Genomic DNA, 20,512 nt, shown 5'->3' with positions numbered 1-20,512 from the left:
TAATTTAGGTTATCTACAGGACATGAGGATACACAGGCTTCTATAACAGGATGTGTTGTAACAGCACAATGTGCTATTCTCTTGGTTAGAAAATGGTAGAAATGTAAATCCATTCTGCAGTATAGGCCTCATCTCAAGTCTCTTCAAGGTTTCTCTGTCCAGAATATTTCCATTAGGCCACAGCTGGAGCCTGTCTTTTCAGGACAACACTTCAGTTGCCTAGCTTTAATTCTTTCACCATCAGTGTCAGTTTCATCTTCTACTATAAATACCTCTCATTCTATTAAATTAGTATGATATGAACTATTCAATTTTTCATGAAATCATTAATCTGTTTGTCTCTGGGTGTTGGCAATCCATGGAGATTGTGACATTTAATGTACAGGATGTTATAACGTTTGTGACATTGATTCCTGTCTAGTAACATGGGTGAGACCTTCTGGGAGTGTTTTATTAGGTTGCCAGGTCAGTGAACAACTCTTCATGAGGCAGTTTGGTGCAGACGTCAACCAATAATGTCACAAAGACAAAAAATAGTCCAAGTTCTGTACTGTAGGGATTCTATGGTTAAGTTAAAGAGAGCTGCAGGAAGCAGATTTCAAGTAAAATGGGCCACTGGGGAAAAAGGTGCCCCTTTGGGGCAGTTCTGTTCTGCTTGGCATAGCCATAGATTTGAAAATGTGTTCATAGGCTTGTGTTTGAATGTTTCTGGGAATCTACGGGGAAAGAATCTTGGAAGACAAGATTGATGCTCTGTGAGATGGGCCATTGTTAAAGCTGTCCAAGTGGGATCAACGTTTGGAGTGAAATCCAAGGCAGGATCTTCAAAGGTGAAGATTGGAAACACTTGTGAGAAAGACCGCATTTCAGTGAAATTGGTTGACTTACTTTGGAACTAACGTCTAGTTGATTTATTGAGAAATCCATTGGATCGGACTTCATACAATTATGTTAGACTATAAGGTAAATATTCTAAATTGTTTCATCTTTCGAAACTTGTAAAATAGTTTGTTTTTGTTTGTTCAAAACTTCAAAAGCAGGTATTTTGAATTTTAACGTTTATCTACTTTAAACAAAACGTTATTGGACCCTAACCAGATCTCTCCTATGTCCCATGATTTGGCCAAGAATCATAACATATTTCTCATTCTTAATTTATGCTGCATTATTATCAACAACATAAGTAGTAACATCTCCTACAATTGCTATTTCCTCAGTCGCTTTCTTTGCTTTTCTCAGTACCTAACACATTTCACAGTTAACAGTTCCTTGTTTGAAGGTCTTGCTTGCATTTTCCCCTCAAAACTCAGTTGTACTTGGTCTTGGGGAAATCAGCCACAATCCTCTGTTCACATCAAATTAGCCTAACTTAGCAATTTTCAGTGTACAGATTTCAACGTTAACTATTTCTGTTGTGAAGATTTCCAGTACTTACTGTTTTTAGAGCCTTTATGTAGGCCTCATTCCTTTGCTGGTCATTTAATTCTCCAAAGCGCTGCCTGTTGCACATGAGATGGGCTTGACAGGAGCACAGGGGACGCTCGTTCAGCAGATCATCACACTCATCACTATAGAGAATAAAATTAAAGCATTCAAAGAACAGATATATTACTTCTCAGGTTTTCCCTCTTCTGTTTTTTCCCAGCCACTGACTATTTCCAGATGACAAAAGATACAGGAAACACACAAGAACAGACAATTGTAAATTATTGCCCAGGCATGCATTTTATGTACACAATGCAGACTAAGTTTAGAGACAACACTGTTCGTGCACAGCTGAGATGGTTAAGGCTCGACAATACATTGTACCCGCACAAGAGTGTACATAGTACAGCTCTGTCAATATTAATACGCTAGACTAAACAGATTGGAAATTAGCAAATAGAACATCACTATTCAAGGAGGAACAGATGGAGGAAACTAGAAGGCCAGTTAATCTGACAGTCATCAGGAAAGTACTGGAATCTATTAAGGAAATCTTAACAATACACTCAAAAAACTGAAGTATGACAGAGAAAATCAATATGGTGTCACAAAAATTTGTTTGTCAAATTTAGTGTTTTCTTGAAGATTTAACTAGTGAGAAAGATAAAGTGAAACAATAGACGCAGTATACCCAAATTTCCAAAAGACATTTAATAGTATGTCACACAAAAGATTAACCTTCAGAATCTTCAAAATAGGTTAATGAGTTTGGGTATAATACATCAGCACAGATAGAGGATAAGTTAAGGACAGGAAGCAATAAGTACGTATAACTGGGCATTCTGAAGTGGGCAGGCTGCGACTAGTGGAATATCGCAGGGATCAATGCCTGGGTCTCAGCTATTTACAATCTATATTAATGACTTAATGGTTCTAAATTTGCTGAAGCTACAAAGCCAGGTGGTAATTTAAGTTGGGAGGACAGAGGGAGGCTGCAAAGATGGAAGATGATGGGAAGTGTGAGGCTATTCACTTTGGTACTATGAATAGAAAAGTATACTACTTTTTCAAAAGCGTGAAGCTTCTAAATGTTGATGTTCAGGGGCACTTGCAGAAAGAACACAATGCAGATACAGCAAGCAACTAGGAAGGCAAGTGAAACGTTGGCTTTCATTGCAAGGGGATTGGAGTACAATAAAGAAGTCTTGCTAGAATTGTACAGGACTTGAGTAAGACCACAGCTGGAATACAACATGCAATTTTAAGCTTCATATTTAAGGAAGGATATATTTGAATTGGATGAAGTTCAGCAATGGTTCACAGTGACCAGTGTGGTAGCCCAGTAACGAGATGTTGAATGAATTGGGTCTACATTCTCTGGAGGTTAGAAGAAAACCAAGTGAAGTCTTTGAAACATACAAGATTCTCAAGGGATGTGACAGGGTAAACACCACTGGTTTCTGCTGGATCGAGAATCTAAAATAAACACAGGCTCGTGATAGGGGGATGATCATTTAGGACTGAGATAACAAGAAATTTCTTTATTCAAATGGTTGTGAATCTTTGGAATTCTCTAACCCAGCTATGAATGCATCATGATTGAATATGCTTAAAATGAAAATAGACAGATATTTAAGTCTTTCAGGGAATCAAACAATATGAAGTGCCAGGGGAAACTGAGTTTAGTCCAAGCTCAACCATGATTGTACTGAATGGCAAAGCGGGTTTGTAAATTATAAGGTTTATTCCTATCTCTTTTATTGGTCTGTGTTTCTTGTGTAACTGCACCAAATTAGCACGTGTTTAGGGAAAATGTGTTGGGACAAGGATCGCCCCTGCATCTTGAATTACTGCACCTTTAGCAATTATTACAGATTCCATACCTGCTGTGTTCCACTTTATACCACAGCGAGTAGTCATCATGCATTGCTGAAATATGTAGGCACTCGCCCTTATGAACAGGTATCTCCTTGGGTAAGAAGTACACACACTGCATCCAGTGATCGCGCCACTGTTAACAAAAAGATTAGTTTCAAACTAGCCTTGAACTCAGAGACCACTCAATCAGAAAATAGCTACAAAAACTGTTACAAAATAAAGTGACAGATCAGTAGTTATCTTTTCTGTGTGCAGCTAAAAATAATGTATAAAAAGGTGGCAAAGGGCTTTCAAACTGCAAGTAGTGCTTAACTGAACTCTCTCTGGATAAGGCAAATTGAAAATGTGAAGATAATTGGGTCAATAATAAACTTACGAGTTCCCATTTAACCTGAAAAGTGAAACATGTTTAAAACAGTCCACTCTCACATGTCATATTATAGTGGGTTAGAACTTTGCTATTTAGTGACAGTATAGTTCAACACTTCCATTCTCTTTTAGTAAGAAATATTATCTTGATTCTTTCTTGTTTTTGCTCTCTCCTTATCCCTGTTCCAGAAACTAAAGTTGAGAAATAGTTCTAGCAGTGCCAACTGCCTTTCAGTTGGCAGACAAACACATATTCAATTCATGTACAAGCCCAGATAGTAAATTATGTCAGGTTCCTTGCCAAAATGGACTATTTAGCGTAATAACTCTTGGAGTCAGAAGATTGTGGGTTCAAACTCCACCCCAAGGTCTTGAGCATGAAATCTAGGTTGACAGCACAATGCAACATTAAGGAGATCAGAGACGTCTTTCAGATAAAAGTGCAAATGGAGACCTCGTCTTCTCTCTCTCAGGTGGATGTTAAACACCGTGAGACATTTGAAAAGCAGATATGTTTAGAGTTTGTACTTTTGAATGTACATCTTTTGCAATTTATCTAATTTCTTTTTACTGACCTCTCCTCCAGATCTATAGAAGAATCTTGAAGCCAAAGGCGGGGGGGTGCTGTAGCAGTCAATACTTCCAGGTGTCAGCTACACATCTCATGGAACACGAACAAAGAATCTGCCTTACCTGAATATTATTTGGAGTCGGATGGGCCCAGTATGGTGCCATAATACATTTGATATTCCCTTCAGGATCCATGTCTATGTCCCACCAGGACAATACAACCTGAGCCAGGCCACTGGCAGTTGCTAGGGTCTGCATAGTGTGCCGGGCTGGCGAACTGCTCACTGCTTTACTGAAATCCAGCCTGCAGAAAGAACAAGACACAAATAAAATCAATGCTCTATTTTTTTTCTTAAATGAGCTGAGGCAATGAAATGGAAGGACCTACACAACTCACCGGCTCCCCACTCTCTCAATCTCTCCCATTAACTCTTGGGCTGAGCAGTTTTGTTTTAGAGCTGTCTGTCTAATCTTGGAATACTTTATGTGAATACTGAGTATCTGAAATGGAAAGTGTTCCATTCTCAAGCACCAGCCACTTCAGCAATACAAATAAACTCCCAATTAGGCGTTTCTATTGCACATTTGATGGGCATTATGAATTTTATAACCTCTAACTGATGGCCTAAAAGGGTTCTAAAAGAGTTTGCTGCAAAGATTACAGGTGTACTGTTTGCAATTTCCCAAAATTTCCTAGCTTTCAGAATCATCCCAGCAGATTGCAAGATAGCAAATGGGGTAACTACCTATTCAAGAAAGGAGGGGGGTGGGGGGGAGAAAGAAAGCAGGGAACCACAGGCCCATTAACCTGATATCAGTTGTCAGGAAGATGCTGCAATCTATTAAGAATATCTTAACATTATACTTAGAAAATCATGGTTTGATCCAATAAGTCAGCATGGATTTGAAAAAGGGAAACGGTTGATGCAAAAAGTCAACATAGTTTTATAAAAAGAAAAAGTGTTTGGCAAATGTGTCATGTTTTTGAGAATGTAGCCTGTAGGGTAGATAATGCAGAATTCTTGGATTTTCAAAAGGCATTTGATAAGATGCAACACAAAAGATTAATATTCTAGATAAAGGCCCATGGAGCTGGGGGCATGGACAGAAGATTTGTTAACAGATAAGGAGCAGAATAAAGATAAAGGAGGCATGCTCGAGTCAGCAGACTGCACTGAGCACAAGGATCAATGCTTGAGCCTCAGGACCAAGACCAGTATACATTGGTATATTGTAGTTTTCCATTGATACAAAGTTTAGTAGGAATGTAAGCTGCAAGGACACAAAGGAGCTGCAAAGAGATATAGACGGGTTAAGCAAGTGGATAACAAGGAGGTCGAAGAGTATAATGTATTGTGAGGTTATTCATTTTGATAATAATAGAACAATCAGAACATTTTTTAAAAGGCATAGAACTTTTTAAATGTTGATGCTGAAAGACTTGGGCGTCTCCACACAAAAAACAAGAGAAGTTAGCAAGTAGGTACAGCAAGCAATTGGTACATTGACCTAAGTTGCAAGGGACTTATTTTCTACTTCTTTTTCTATTTCATAATGTTCATACGAGAGGGCTATCCCATGAAGAGAGGCTGAGTTGATATTCTTTGGTGTTTAGAAGAATGAAAGGTGATTGCATTGAAACGTGCAAGATTCTGAAGGGGCTTCACAGGGTCTACACAGCAAGATTGTTCCCCTGGCTGGGAGACAAGGTCACAATATTATTATCATTAATAAGGAAACAATCATTTATGACTGAGACGAGAAGAAATTTCTTCAGTCAGAGTTGTGAATATTTGGAATTGTTTACTGCAGAGGGTTGTGAATACCCCATTGTTGAGTACAGTTAGGACTGAGATAGATAGATTTTTGATTTCTCGTAGAATCAAGGAATACGAAGAGTCGGCTGGAAAGTGCAGTTGAAAGTAGAGGATCAGTCATGATTGCAATAAATAGTAGAGACAGCTGAAAGGGCCAACTGATCTACTCCTGCCCCTTTTTAAAATATGCTTATTGTCTATCCACCAGTACTTATGTTCTCACTGGAGACACTATACTGTACCTGAATATCGCTATGACCTCTGTGAGGGTGGTGAAGTGATTCCTGTTCACCTGGTTCAGCTGGATGTCATAGACACAGGGAGTCCCAGCACACACCTGCATGTCCGTTGGTGGCACAATGATCCTCTCGCCCTTGCCTCCCTCCAATTGGACACGAATTGGCAGCACTTTATTCCAGGCCCACATGCGCTCTGATTCTACCAGCTGTACATAAACTGTGGCTCTATGTGGAACTGCCTCACAGTCTTCCTGTCAGCCAACATTGGGATGGATAGAAGAAAACAGAGGGTTTAGAGTGTACAGGATTCCTCACTCTACTAGGACTGATATCAGAAACCGTAAAATATTTACCATGCATTTATAGATCACGTATTTTAATGCATTTCCTTGAAGACCTGTATGAAGCTCCAGAATAACAGTCACAACACATCAATCCTCCATACCTTCAAGCACTAACTTACCTGAACAAGGTATTTGTGAGCATGCTCGTAACTTGGAAGTGCACCCTCTCCAATAAGTTCAGTGTCAAACAACTCTGTGACCAAGATATTAGCTCGACATGGCATGTCACCATCTAAAGAATGGAAATCAATGTGAGGAAGATATATACAGCAGAGTCCGCTAAATAAGAAACCAAAAGCGAAAATGCTGAAAATCTCAGTAGGTCTGGCAGCATCTGTAAGGAGAGAAAAGAGCTAACATCAAGTCCAGACGACCCTTTGTCAAAGCTCTTCCAAAGCTGCTAAATAAGGATACCAATAAAGAGGATGATCTGATCTTGGAAGTAAATGTACAAAATGTAATATATTCCATTTAAGCACTGCGTACAGTCTTAATTGAGAGAGTACATTATTTTCCACTGGAATATTGCATGATCAGCAAAATTGCTTTGTGTGTATTCTCTAAATCTGACACACTGTAGGAGAAGAAGCTGGTTCTTGCAAATACCAGCACTATCATTATTTCAGCAGTTCCAGACCTTTCAGGAATCCATCCTTTACTGGCAGTGCTAACTATGAGTTGATTGCTCCTCTCTGTCAGAGGCTCGCATTGGTGACTTCAGCCCGCAACAGGCATCTCAATATTTAATGCAAGCCAGTTATTAGCAAACAGCTAGTTGAATTCTAACAAATGGATTCAAACAGCCCCAACCTTGCAGATTTCTCACAGAATTAGCTCTTTGGCAAATTGGGACCACCATCATTTACATGAGAATCTCCATTTTAACACTGAACAAATTGGATGGATTTTTAATCATGACTCTGAAATCAATAGGTAAAATAAAACTCCATGATAAACATTATATTTTCAGATCTTTGACACTTCTAAAATCCAAGTATATAAATTGTGTGTCCTAAAATATTTCTGATTAATACTGATCTAACAATCACACATGGTCATCTAAATCATGTTCAGCAAGTTGTCTCCGTGGGGAGACCTCCCAGCCACAATTATTTTGACTGTATTTGACAGTTGACCTGTTCCTAGTCTTAGAAATTATTTTTCACCAAATACCACTCAAGAGCGGCTGCATCAATTGTCACAGTGCTGTTGACATGTCATCCCAACCCAACAGCAAGTTGTACCACTAACCCAGCAATCCAAGCAACTGTTTCAAAGGGGTGTAAAACTCAATATTCATCCCACTGCTTCAGTGTTTCCCACCAACTACCTTCAACTATCCGAGCCACTCCAATTCCTTTACCTGGCCCTACTGTCACCTCTGTCGAGTGTTTGTTGATGATTTTAATTTTGTTGCCGAATCCATTTTTATCCACAATCTTCTGAGCAACATCAGCCATTGGCTTAAAAACCTGTAGGGAAAGACAAGGGGAAGACTACATGAGACACATTGTCTTTTTCATTTTTTTTATATACTGGTGTCTATGGATTCCTGCAACAAACAGTAGATGAACAAGCAGCTTCCCTCCAAGCTCAATGACAGCTTATCAAGGAGACTAGAGATCACATGAAACATACATCTTCAGTAAGACTTTTAGCCCATGATTTCAAATAATTAGTAACGCAAAAATCAATTAGCACTACCACTTTGCTAAGCAATGCCTTAACAAATCAGATCAAAACTCCTGTCACATCCAGTCATGAATGATGGTAGATAAGTACGTAAGTAATGGGTGGAAAAGGCTTTACAAATATCCCTATCCCAAAGGATGGGGGCCCAGCACACGAGTAAAAGATTTGTAATCACCTTCAGCCAGAAATGCCAAGTGGGTGATCCATCTCAGCCTCCTCCTGAAGTTCCCAGCATCACAGTCGCCAGCCTTCAACCAATCTGCTTCACTCCAGGTGATATCAAGAAATGGCTGAAAGTACTGGATGCTTCAAAGGCTTTGGGCTCTAACAACATCCCAATTGTAGTATTAAATATTTGAACTCTAGCAATGTCCCTAATCGAGATTTTCCCATTGTCACAGGTCTGGCATCTACCAGTGAAAAGCTGTCCAGGTATGCAGGATCATCAATCTACTCTCAATCACAAGCAGGAACATGTCACTGTCAGTGTTAAGAGCAGCATTTACACAGCATTAACCTGCTCACCAATGGTCAGTTTGTGTTCTACACAGTGAGAAGTCTCACAACACCAGGTTAAAGTCCAACAAGTTTATTTGGTAACAAATGCCACTAGTTTTTGGAGCGCTGTTCCTTCGTCAGTTAAGTGGGGAGTTCTAATCACAAACAGTGCATATAAAGGCACACACACAGTTTACAGAATACGGATTAGAATGCAAGTCTTTACAGATAGTCACGTCTTAAAGGTGCAGACGTGAGTGGAGATAGCATTAAGCATAGGTTAAAGAGATGTGTATTGTCTCCAGACAGGTGAGATGTTGCAAGCCCAGGCAAATCATGGGAGTTATAAATAGTGTGACACGAATCCAAGATCCCGATTGAGGCCGTCCTCACGTGTGTGGAACTTTGTTATCAGTCTCTGCTCAGCGACTCTGCGCTGTCATGTGCCGTGAAGGCTGCCTTGGAGAACGTTCACCCGAAGATCAGAGGCCAAATGCCCATTACCGCTGAAGTGATGTGGTCGCCAACAGGAAGAGAACAGTCTTGCCTGGTGATTGACGAGCGGTGTTCATTCATCTGTTGTCATAGAGTCTGCATGGTCTCCCCAGTGTACCATGCCTCGGGACATCCTTTCCTGCAGCATATCAGGCATGGGACAACGTTGGCCAAGTTGCAAGAGTATGTACTGTGTACCTGGTGGATGGTACTCTCACGTGAGATGATGGCGCCCGTGACAATGATCTGGCATGTCTTGCAGAGATTATTGTGGCAGGGTTGTGTGGTGTCGTGGTCACCATTGTCTGCAGCAAACTACCCAGCACAATCTCAAACAGACCACTGTCTGCAGCAAACTACCCAGCCAACACTGTTTGAGATTGTGCGGTTGTTTGAAGGCAAGACGACTCCAGAGAAGACGTCGTAGCTTCTCCGCTCCGGGGAAGTACTGGACGACGAAGGGTACTCTGTCCAACATGTCCCACATTTGTCTCCTGAGGAGGTCAGTGCGGTTTTTTGCTGTGGCACGTCGAAACTATCGATTGATGAGTTAAGTGCCATATCCTATTCTTATGAGGGCATCTTTCAGCATCTGGAGGTTTCTGTTGCGATCTTCCTCACCTGAGCAGATCCTGTGTATACAGAGGGCTTGTCCGTAGGGGATGGCTTCTTTAACATGTTTAGGGTGGAAGCTGGAGAAGTGGAGCATCGTGAGGTTATCCATGGGCTTGCAGTACAGTGAGGTGCTGAGGTAACCGTCCTTAATGGAGATGCACGTGTCCAAGAATGCAACCAATTCCGGAGAGTAGTCCATGGTGAGTCTGATGGTGGGATGGAACTGGTTGATGTCATCATATAGTTGTTTCAGTGATTATTCACCATGAGTCAAACAAAGAACAAATGGCAGATATTCAAGGAATGTTTGACTGGAGCTCTGCACGATAACATTCCAATGAGACAAGGAGGTTTAGGTAGGGCGCGGGAACCATAGTGCACGAAGGTTGTGGTGAACCTAGTCAGGAAGAAAGGAAAGGTGTATAAAAGGTTCAGAGACCTAGGAAATGTTTAGGATCTAGAGGAGTACAAGGATTGTAGAAAGGAGCTTAAAGAGGAAATTAGGACAGCCAGAAGGGGTCATGAGAAGGCCTTGGCAAGCAAGATTAAGGAGAATCCCAAGGCCTTCTACAAATATGTGAAAAGTAAAAGGATGAGAAGGGATAGGACCTATAAAAGGTGAAGGGGGAAAAGTCTGTGTGGAACCGGAAGAAATGACAGAGGTGCTTAATAAGCACTTTGCCTCGGTATTCACAGTGGGAAGTGATCTGGGAGGTTGTACTGCAGGTTTGCGGCAGTCTGAAAAGATTGAGTACGTGGATGTTAAGGAAGAGGATGTGTTAGAACTTTTAAACTCTATCAAGATAGACAAGTCACCAGGACCAGATGGGATGTACCCCAGGTTACTGTGGGAGGTGAGGGAAGTGATTGCAGAGCCCCGGCGATGATCTTTGCGTCGTCGATGGAGACGGGAGAGGTTCCGGAGGATTGCGGATGTGGTTCCTATTTTCAAGAAAGGGAACAGGGATAGCCCGGGAAATTACTGACCGGTGAGTCTGACCTCAGTGGTTGGTAAGTTGATGGAGAGGCTTCTGAGGGACAAGATTTATGAGCATTTGGAGAAGTTTAGAATGATCAGAAATAGTCAACATGGTTTTGTCAAGGGCAGATCGTGCCTTATGAGCCTAGTTGAGTTCTTTGAGATTGTGACTGAGCACGTTGACGAAGGAAGAGCGGTAGACATGGTTTACATGGACTTCAGCAAGGCGTTTGATAAGGTCCCCCATGCAAGACTTCTTGAGAAGGTGAAAGGGCATGGGATCCAGGGGGCTTTGGCCTTGTGGATCCAGAACTGGCTTGCCTGCAGAAGGCAGAGAGTGGTTGTGGATGGGTCTTTTTCTGCATGGAGGTCAGTCACCAGTGGAGTGCCCCAGGGATCTGTTCTAGGACCCTTGCTGTTTGTCATTTTCATAAATGACCTGGATGAGGAAGTGGAGGGATGGGTTAGTAAGTTCGCAGGCGATACGAAGGTTGGTGGTGTTGTGGATGGTCTGGAGGGATGTCAGAAGTTGCAGCAGGACATAGATAGGATGCAAGGCTGGGCGGAGAAGTGGCAGATGGACTTCAACGCAGATAAATGTGTAATGGTCCATTTTGGCAGGACCAGTGGGATGAAGGAATACAATATCAAGGGTAGAAGTCTTAGCTGTGTTGAAGAGCAGAGGGATCTTGGAGTCTGGGTCCATAGGACTCTTAAATTGGCCTCGCAGGTGGAGGATGTGGTCGAGAAGGCATATGGTGTACTGGCCTTCATTAACCGAGGGATTGAGTTTAGCAGTCGGGAGGTAATGCTGCAACTTTATAAGACCCTTGTCGGACCCCACCTGGAGTACTGTGCGCAGTTCTGGTCGCCTCACTATAGGAAGGACGTGGAAGCTATTGAAAGGGTGCAAAGGAGATTTACAAGGATGTTGCCTGGATTAGGAGGCATGCCTTATAAAGATAGGTTGAGGGAGCTGGGACTCTTCTCCCTGGAGAGACGAAGGTTGAGAGGCGACCTGATAGAGGTTTATAAGATGTTGACAGGAATAGATAGGGTGGATTCTCAGAGGCTATTTCCCAGGGCTGAAATGGTTGCTACTAGAGGACATAGATTTAAGGTGCAGGGAAGCAAGTACAGAGAAGACGTTAGAGGTAAGTTTTTCACTCAGAGGGTGGTGAGTGAATGGAATCGGCTGCTGTCGGTGGTGGTGGAGGCGAACTCGCTGGAGTCTTTTAGAAGACTTCTGGATGAGTATATGGGATCTAATGGGATTGGGGGTTATAGATACGTCTATGGCTTAGTAGGTACAGAAGTGATCGGCGCAACTAGTGGGCCAAAGGGCCTGTTTGTGCTGTAGTGTTCTATGTTAACAAAGAACAACCCAGCACGGGAAACAGGCCCTTCGGCCCAACGAGCCCGCGTCGCCATCTTAACAAAGCATTTTCCTACACCTACCTTGCCCCGTGTGTATGCGAATGGTACCCCTATTGTAACCAGATTCAGGGGAGAATAGTGTAGGGACAATTCGGTACACCAATCAGCCTAAGAGCACATCTTTGGGATGTGGGAGGAAACCGGAGCACCTGGAGGAAACCCACGCAACCACAGGGAGAATGCGCAAACTCCCACAGACACTGGCCCAAATCCATGTAACTGCACAGCTAGCAGTGATAGTCACTGAGCTGTTGTGGTGCCCATCTGCTGGTCCAGGTTTAAGCGCACACAACGACGCGAAGTACTAGGCCACTCTCGAAACATCCAAGAGCAGCCCACGCACGACCCACCGTGTGCATGCCCCTCGTTAGACAACAAGGTGGACCGACACACCTGCGGATTAAAAGAGACAAAACATTAACATGTAGTATTACATTTCCAGTATCGTCCCAAGGCTCTGACCCTTTTTAAAACCGTCTCCTAAAACCCTCCATCCCTGTTTCACTCGTGTGCCTAAGTAAATCTTAAACAAGTCCAGCGTGCCTGCCTCCACCACCTTACTTGGTAGCGCATTCCATACGCCCACGACCTTCTGTGTGAAAAACCTTCCTCTAGTATCCAAATTATACTTCTCCCCCCTCACGATACATTTGTCTCCAATCTAGGAAAAACCCTGCCACTGTTGACTCTATCTATACCCTTCATTATTTTATACACCTCTATAAGATCCCCCCTTAATCTCCATCTTTCTAAGGAGAAGAGCCCCAGTTTACCCAATCTTTCCTCATTACCCAGTCCTTCCATACCAGGCAGCATCCTGGTAAACCTCCTCTGCACTCTCGCCAGGGTCTCCACGTCCTTCCGGTAGTGAGGTGACCAGAACCGGATGCAGTACTCCAAATGCAGTCTAACCAACGTTCTGTACAACTGAAGCATTAGACGACAGCTCTTATACTCTATACCCCTTCCTATAAAGGCTAGCATTCCATAAGCTTTCTTCGCAACCTTTCCACCTGGGTTGCCACCTTCAGAGACTTGTGCACTAGCACTCCCAGGTCCCTCTGCATTTCTATACTCTTAATTGGTCTAACTTTTATCATGTAACTCCTCCCTGCATTATTCCTTCCAAAATGCATCACCTCGCATTTGTCAGGATTAAATTCCATCTGCCATCTATCTGCCCAGTATACCAGCCTATCTATATCCTGCTGTGTCACCTGACAATCCTCCTCACTATCCGCCAATCCTGCCATCTTGGTGTCATCTGCAAACTTGCTGATCACACCACATACGCCCTCTTCCAAGTCGTTTATATATATTACGAAGAGAAGAGGTCCCAGTACTGAGCCCTGCGGCACACCACTGGTGACAGACCTCCAGCTAGAAAAGGGCCCTTCCACTACTACTCTCTGTCTCCTGTTGCCTAGCCAGTTTTCAATCCATCTAGATACCTGTCCCTGTATCCCACGTGCCTTAACCTTTTCTACCAGCCTACCGTGAGGGACTTTGTCAAATGCCTTACTGAAATCCATATAGATGACCAACGGCTTGCCCATCGCCAACCGTTTTTGTCACCTCCTCAAAAAATTCTACCAAATTCATAAGGCAAGACCTCCCCTGAACAAAGCCATGTTGCATATCCCTAATCAGATCACAATGCTCCAAATGCTTATACATCCTATCCCTAAGAATTTTTTCCAACAATTTTCCTACCACCGATGTCAAACTCACTGGCCTATAATTACCAGGGTTATCCCTACTGCCCTCTTTAAACAGCAGTACCACATTAGCTACCCTCCAGTCCTCTGGGACCTCACCTGTGTCCAAAGAAGAGACAAAGATTTGCGTCAAAGGCCCAGCAATTTCATCTTTCACCTCCCTAAGCAGCCTGGGATAAATGCCATCAGGCCCCGGAGCTTTATCAGTTTTTATGCTACCTAAAAACCCTAACGCTTCCTCCCTTGTAATGGATATTTCCTTCAACTGATCTACAGCTCCCTCCAAGACATTACAAGACACCAAGCCCCTCTCCTTTGTGAATACCGACACAAGGTATTAATTCAGGATCTCCCCCATTCCATCAGACTCAATGCATAGTTCCCCTCCTTTGTCCCTAAGACAACCTATTTTCCCTCTAACCACCCTCTTGTTCCTAATATAAGAGTAAAATGCCTTTGGATTTTCCTTAATCCTATCAGCCAAAGCCATTTCATGCCCCCTTTTCGCCCTTCTAACTCCCCTTTTAAGCTCCCTCCTGCTCTCTCTATATTCCTCCAGCGCTCTCTCCGTTCCCAGTTGTTTAGACCTAACATGTGCCGCTCTCTTCTTCCTGACCAAGTCCTCAATATCCCCTGTAATCCACTGCTCTCTAATCCTGCCTTTCCCATCCTTCCTCTTTACTGGCACATGTCTTTCCTGCAACATTTTCAGTTTACCCTTGAAAGCCTCCCACTTGCCAACCGTGGACTTGCCCACTAACAACCTCTCCCAATCAGTGTCCTTCAGCTCCTTCCTAATCCGGCTATAGCTCACCTTCCCCCAGTTCAGCACCCTCCCTTTCGGACAGCACTCATCCTTTTCCATTTTTATCCTAAAGTAGACAGACTTGTGGTCACTGTTAGCCACATGTTCGCCTACTGCAACCTCAACCACCTGCCCCGGCTCATTACCCAAAACTAAATCCAGTATAGCCCCCTCCCTAGTCAGGCTAGTTACATACTGCTCCAATGACCCTTTCAGCACACATTTTACAAATTCCTCCCCATCCGCACCCCCAGCTCTAGGCACCTTCCAATCCACTCCAAGAAGATTAAAGTCACCCACTACAACCACCCTATTCTTTCTGCACCTATCTAAAATGTCTTTACAAATGCCTTCCTCCACTGCCCTTGGGCTGTTGGGTGGCCTATAGTACACCCAAAAGGAAGAAAATGTCATAGATGTATCTAGCGTATAGTGCATAGGGTTCTGCCAGGGCCACTCAGTTCCTGGCCTCATTACAACCTTGGTTTAAGCATGAACAAAAGGGCTGCACTCAAAAAAGGTGAGAGTGATCAACTTTGACACCAAGGCTGCATTTAACCTAGTATGGCATTAAGGTACCCGAACAAAATTTAAATCAGTGGGAATTGGGGGAGCAGAGGGAAATCTCCATGATTGGAGTCACAGCTAGCATAAAAGAAAATGATCCTGGGAGTTTATCCCCAGGATACCCCTGCAGGAATTCCTCAGGGTAGTGTCCTAGGTCCAACTAGTTTCCGCTGTCTCAATGATCTTTCTTCAAGTCAGTAATGGGTTATGTGCTAGTGTTTTCACAATTTTAGTACTATTTGTGACTCCTTAAGATACTGAAGCAGTCCACGTCTCCATGCAGCAAGACAACATTCAGACATGGTTTCATAAATGACAAATAACATTTACACCACATAATATTCGCACCATCTCCAACAGGAGAAAGTCTAACCATCTCTGACTGGAGAGAGTTAAGCAAATCACTCCTTGATGTTCAATGGTCGTAACACTGCTGAACCTACCACCAAAATCTTACCATTAACCAAAATGCTAACTGAACCAGCAATTTAAATACTGTGGCTACAACAGCAGGTCAGAAACTGGGAATTCTGAAGTAAATAATCTCCTGACTTTCCAAAGCCACCTTCAACAAGACACAAGTCAGGGACATGCGGGAATATTATTGAGTGGAATTCGAATAACACTAGAGAGGTGCTTTTCCATGTATTTTACCATAAGCCCTTTATCCACCACCCTTAACATTCACTCGCCAGCGCACATGGCAGCACTGGGTATTATATGCCAAAATGCACTGCAGCAACTTGTCAAGCACCAGTGACAGCACCCTCTAACCTGCAACCTCTACCACCAAGAAGGATATGGGCAGCCAACACATGAGAACACTACCATTTGCACGTCCCTCTCCAAGCCACCCACTATATTGATTTGCAACTATATCACTGTTCCTTCTCTGTCACTGGATCAAAAACCTTGAATATTCTTCTTAACAGCACTATGGATGTACCTGCATTTCACGGAATACAGTAGTTCAAGGCCATAGCTCATCCGATCAAACTGAAATTAAGACTGGACAATCACACAAATCCCATTAATTTCAAAAATTGTCAAGAGTTTGAGGCAGAGATACAATGCCATGCAACTAACAACTACTTCAGCTAATTCTGGCAGAAGCTTTTCTAGAATGAATAGCTTTTTTTGTATTGTTGTTTAATAAAGTAATTAACTGCTGCCAGCTTGCTCATTTGATCTCCAAAACCATAAGACTTAGAGGATCAACAAGACTGAGGAAAATACTTTACAGAAAGTATATAAACTCAAACAAAATAAAACAGAAACCTGAAGAGTAATGCACCCCTGAAGTCTCACCTCTATTGCATAACAATACTCAGCACCAGCTCTCGCTGCCATCATGGACAACAGGCCTGTCCCAGTTCCAATATCCAGGACAATTGCCTTCTGGCCTCGTTCTTTCACCCTGCGGACTGCCGCACGGATTCCACAGTGATACTTTTCATTCTGTAAATACAATTTCATTGGGTTAATCATCTGCTGCAATAAAGTTGTTTAGATATATAATAATTCCCCACTCAGCTCAAATAACAATCGCCATAACCACTCACTCTTATTAATTTTTTCCTATTTTCACCCAATTACGTCACCCAGGTTCCACAGGGAGCATCTGGCAACCCAGGCCCCAAATCGTGTTAATCTGAAAGACGCCACTGAGACACACAAGATGAGTGATACAAGAAAAAGCATTCATTTTCAACTTGGAAATATTTCAGAGAAATCTTCAGTACGGTTCATCTTCTGTGGTCCAGGCAACCTTCACTATCTAAGTTGTACATAAGCAGTATATAGCCTGTCAAAGTTTAAATTTAAATTTAAAACTCACTTCCTGATCCGTGTACTGTCTGCTCTTTGTAGCCAATGCAGTACCAAGCGACTATAACTAACCACCATAGCCTGGACAAAGAACAAAAGGACAAAGAACAAAAACAGCCCGGGAAACAGGCTCTTCGGCCCAACAAGCCCACGCCGCCATTTTAACATTACCAGTCCCCCCCTCCGCCCATGACCCTTATGTATTGTTTATGGCTTTCCACATTGAGGGAAACTAATTTAGGGGCAATTTATTACCTCCAATCAGCCTAATAGCTGATAACTAGGCAAGGAAAATGGTCTAGAGATCCTGCTGCTAATTACAATCCAGTAAGGCTATACAGTTTGAGGCTGTACAGTTCCCTTTATCCTCTAAATTAACACACATTTAAAGTCAATAAACATCTTGCATCAAATGCTTACCCTATCTTTGTCATGTAGCATATCTGCATAAGACGACCTGATAAAAAGATGGTGAAAAATGAGCCAGTTAACTCCAAGTAGTGTAACATTCATCCGATAAAATGGTTTTCAGTAATTTATGAGCCTGTAATCGAATGGGTAGCACGGTGGCACAATGGTTAGCACTGCTGCCTCATAGTATCAGGGACCTGAGTCCAATTCTCGGCTTGGGTCACCTCTATGCAGAGGCTGCATGTTCTCTCCATGTCTGCGTGGGTTTCATAAGAACATAAGAAATAGGAGCAGGAGTAGGCCATCTAGCCCCTCGAGCCTGCATCGCCATTCAATAAGATCATGGCTGATCTGAAGTGGCTCAGTTCCACTTTCCCGCTTTCTCCCCATAACCCTTAATCCCCTTGCCTACCAAAAACCTATCTACCCGCGTCTTAAATATATTTAGCGAGTTAGCCTCCACCACTTCAACGGGCAAGGGTCATAGGGTAAAGATTCTAGACAAATCTTTTAGGACAGATGAGGAGAAATTTCTTCACCAAGAGAATGGGTAAGCCTACAGAATTCACTACCACAGGAAGCAATTGAGGCCAAAACATTGTATATTTTCAGGAAGAAGTTAGGTCGAGCTCTTGGAGCAAAGGGGATCAAATGATACAGGGAAAAGGTTGGATCAGGCTGCCGAGTTGGATGATCAGTCATGATTATACTGAATGGCAGAGTATGCTGGAAGGGCCAACTGGCCTATTCTTGTTACTATTTTCAATGCAGTTAAGTGACTGGGCAAAAAAGTGAGGAAATGTGAAATTATCTATGTTGTAAGGATGAATAGAAAAATAGAATTATTTTTAAAAACAAGAGGTAAATAAATGTTGTGATTCAGAAGGAGTCCGATATCCTTGGATACAAATCACCTCTGGTGCTCCAGTTTCCTCCCACAATTCAAAAGCCGTGCTGGTTAGATTGATTGGCCATGCTAAATTCTCCCTCAGGTGTACCCAAACAGGCACCAGAGTATGGCGACTAGGGGATTTTCACAGCAACTTAATTGCAGTATTAATGTAAGCCTACTTGTGACATTGATAAATAAATAAATATTGAAGAGTTCAGGTAACTTGCAGTCAGATTAGTGGATACCTGGAAGCCCTTACAGGTTATAATCTAAATAAATCATGTGGTTTATATTTAGAGTGTTGCACTGGATGTCCAGCAATGCAGCAGAAACTATTGTGTAATGGGAAAGATTCAGTTAATATTCAAACATCCAACAATTTTTATGTTAGTTACTTGAACTAGCTGAGATGTCCAGTATTCAGAAATGTGAACATTTCTTTCTCTCATTATCACAGCACTAATGGCTTTAATACAGGATTTGAAGGCACGTCCAGTTTGTGACATTACACAACTTGGCAAATGAATATTTATTGATATGCTCACTTCCCATTCATTGCATAACTGGCTCCCTTCACCTTTGCACTATATTCCAGTTTCAGACATGCTGTGACTAAAATCCATATTTAACATTAAAAAAAGCAGCACATTACTCCAATACAAGAATTTTGTGATTTCCTATCCCTAGTCAAGTCAATGTAACAATGCTTCCCTCACAGGGTGGGAAAAGTGACTGCTTTTATCCAGGGTTGCTTACTCGCAACAATTCAAGCCCCCAGGGTTAAGGGAAAGTGGTTTTTCAAGCACTCATAGAAAAACAGTTACATCTCATAAACTTACTTTCCAAGAGCAAATTCAATTATTCTATCTACATTCTGCACCCTCTCCGTTCTTTTACCCCTATTTACTCTATGAACTGTGTGTTTTGTCTGTATAGCTAAAGAACCAATAAGTTATTGTATACCAATGCATGTTACAATAAAAAAAATGCATAATTTGATAATTGCTAGAGCTTTAAAATATTAACAGCTGGCAGGGCAAGGTCACAGAGGTTATGCTTATTGTATATGGAGAATAGAACAAGGCAGTTATTGTAAACTGTGGCTGTGGACTACTGCCCGGGAATACACACACACTATTGCTGCATATTAAAGTTGATTTATTAGTGTCACAAGTAGGCTTATATTAACACTGCAGTAAAGTTACTGTGAAAATCCCCTATTATAAGACCCATTGCGACTATGTTTATTTAATGCACACAGATCCAGTTACTGCACATGGTACCTATAATACAAAGCGTTGTTATCCTTAGTTACTACATAATTAGCAGGTGCTAAACTAAACCAATGGCTGGGCCCAGGTGGAGGTAGAGCTCGGTCCAGGCCGGGTCGCCATGGCAGCAGGCCGGCTGTACCGGACCCTCGTGTCAAACCGGCGCCGGCTCCGTACCGCGCTATCTCCTGGTGATAGTCATAGTCTTCGTCTTCTTCCTCCCACTCGATAGCGCCGGTGGTAGGGTTCGCCCTACCACAGAAAGTCTTCATGACGCCAGGAACAACTAATCACGCTTCTCCAGAGATCAGTCCACACAGCTGCTTCGCTGCACCCGTGCCGCCATATTGTCAGCTCCTGACCTGAGTGCGCAGGCGCGGCGACTGCCGGCCGCGGTGCGCAGGCGCGGTGATGCTGGCCTGGGAATCTCATGGTCCGCTGTCTGCATATTAAAGTTTCTTTATTAATGTTGCAAGTAGGCTTACATTAATACTGCAGTAAAATAACTGTGAAAATCCCTTATTATAAGACCGACCATGTTTATTTAATGCACATAGGTCCAGTTACTGCACATGGTACTTACAATATAAAGTCGTTATCCTGTTACTATATAATTAGTAGGTGCTAAACTAAGCCAATGGTTAGGCCCAGGTGGAGGTGGAG

The 20,512-nt window shown here is 42.6% G+C and overlaps 1 protein-coding gene across 3 annotated transcripts in view; it reads right to left on the bottom strand.

The window, feature by feature from the left end:
- The window catches only part of prmt7 (protein arginine methyltransferase 7), a 50,739-nt gene extending 30,543 nt beyond the window's left edge, over nt 1-20,196 (bottom strand). For 2 of the 3 annotated variants that reach the window (XM_080187148.1, XM_080187147.1), the window contains exons 1-9: nt 20,027-20,196; nt 17,696-17,732; nt 16,757-16,906; nt 8,006-8,114; nt 6,762-6,874; nt 6,302-6,549; nt 4,366-4,546; nt 3,309-3,436; nt 1,436-1,568 (exon numbers count right to left, since the gene is read on the bottom strand). In XM_080187148.1, coding sequence (XP_080043274.1) covers nt 1,436-1,568; nt 3,309-3,436; nt 4,366-4,546; nt 6,302-6,549; nt 6,762-6,874; nt 8,006-8,114; nt 16,757-16,906; nt 17,696-17,732; nt 20,027-20,121 — 1,194 coding nt within the window. In that variant the 5' untranslated portion in view covers nt 20,122-20,196. Of the gene's footprint in view, nt 1-1,435; nt 1,569-3,308; nt 3,437-4,365; nt 4,547-6,301; nt 6,550-6,761; nt 6,875-8,005; nt 8,115-8,509; nt 9,616-16,756; nt 16,907-17,695; nt 17,733-20,026 lie in introns of those variants that run through there. The other variant, XM_080187149.1, reaches the window with a different exon arrangement.
- Nucleotides 20,197-20,512: the final 316 nt, after the last annotated feature.

The sequence above is a fragment of the Carcharhinus amblyrhynchos genome, chromosome 4 (assembly GCF_965287045.1).
Source record: "Carcharhinus amblyrhynchos chromosome 4, sCarAmb.v2.hapA, whole genome shotgun sequence".
Lineage (NCBI taxonomy): Eukaryota > Metazoa > Chordata > Chondrichthyes > Carcharhiniformes > Carcharhinidae > Carcharhinus > Carcharhinus amblyrhynchos.
The sequence above is the reverse complement of the archived record's forward strand: the minus strand, read 5'-3'. Positions and strand labels throughout refer to the sequence as shown.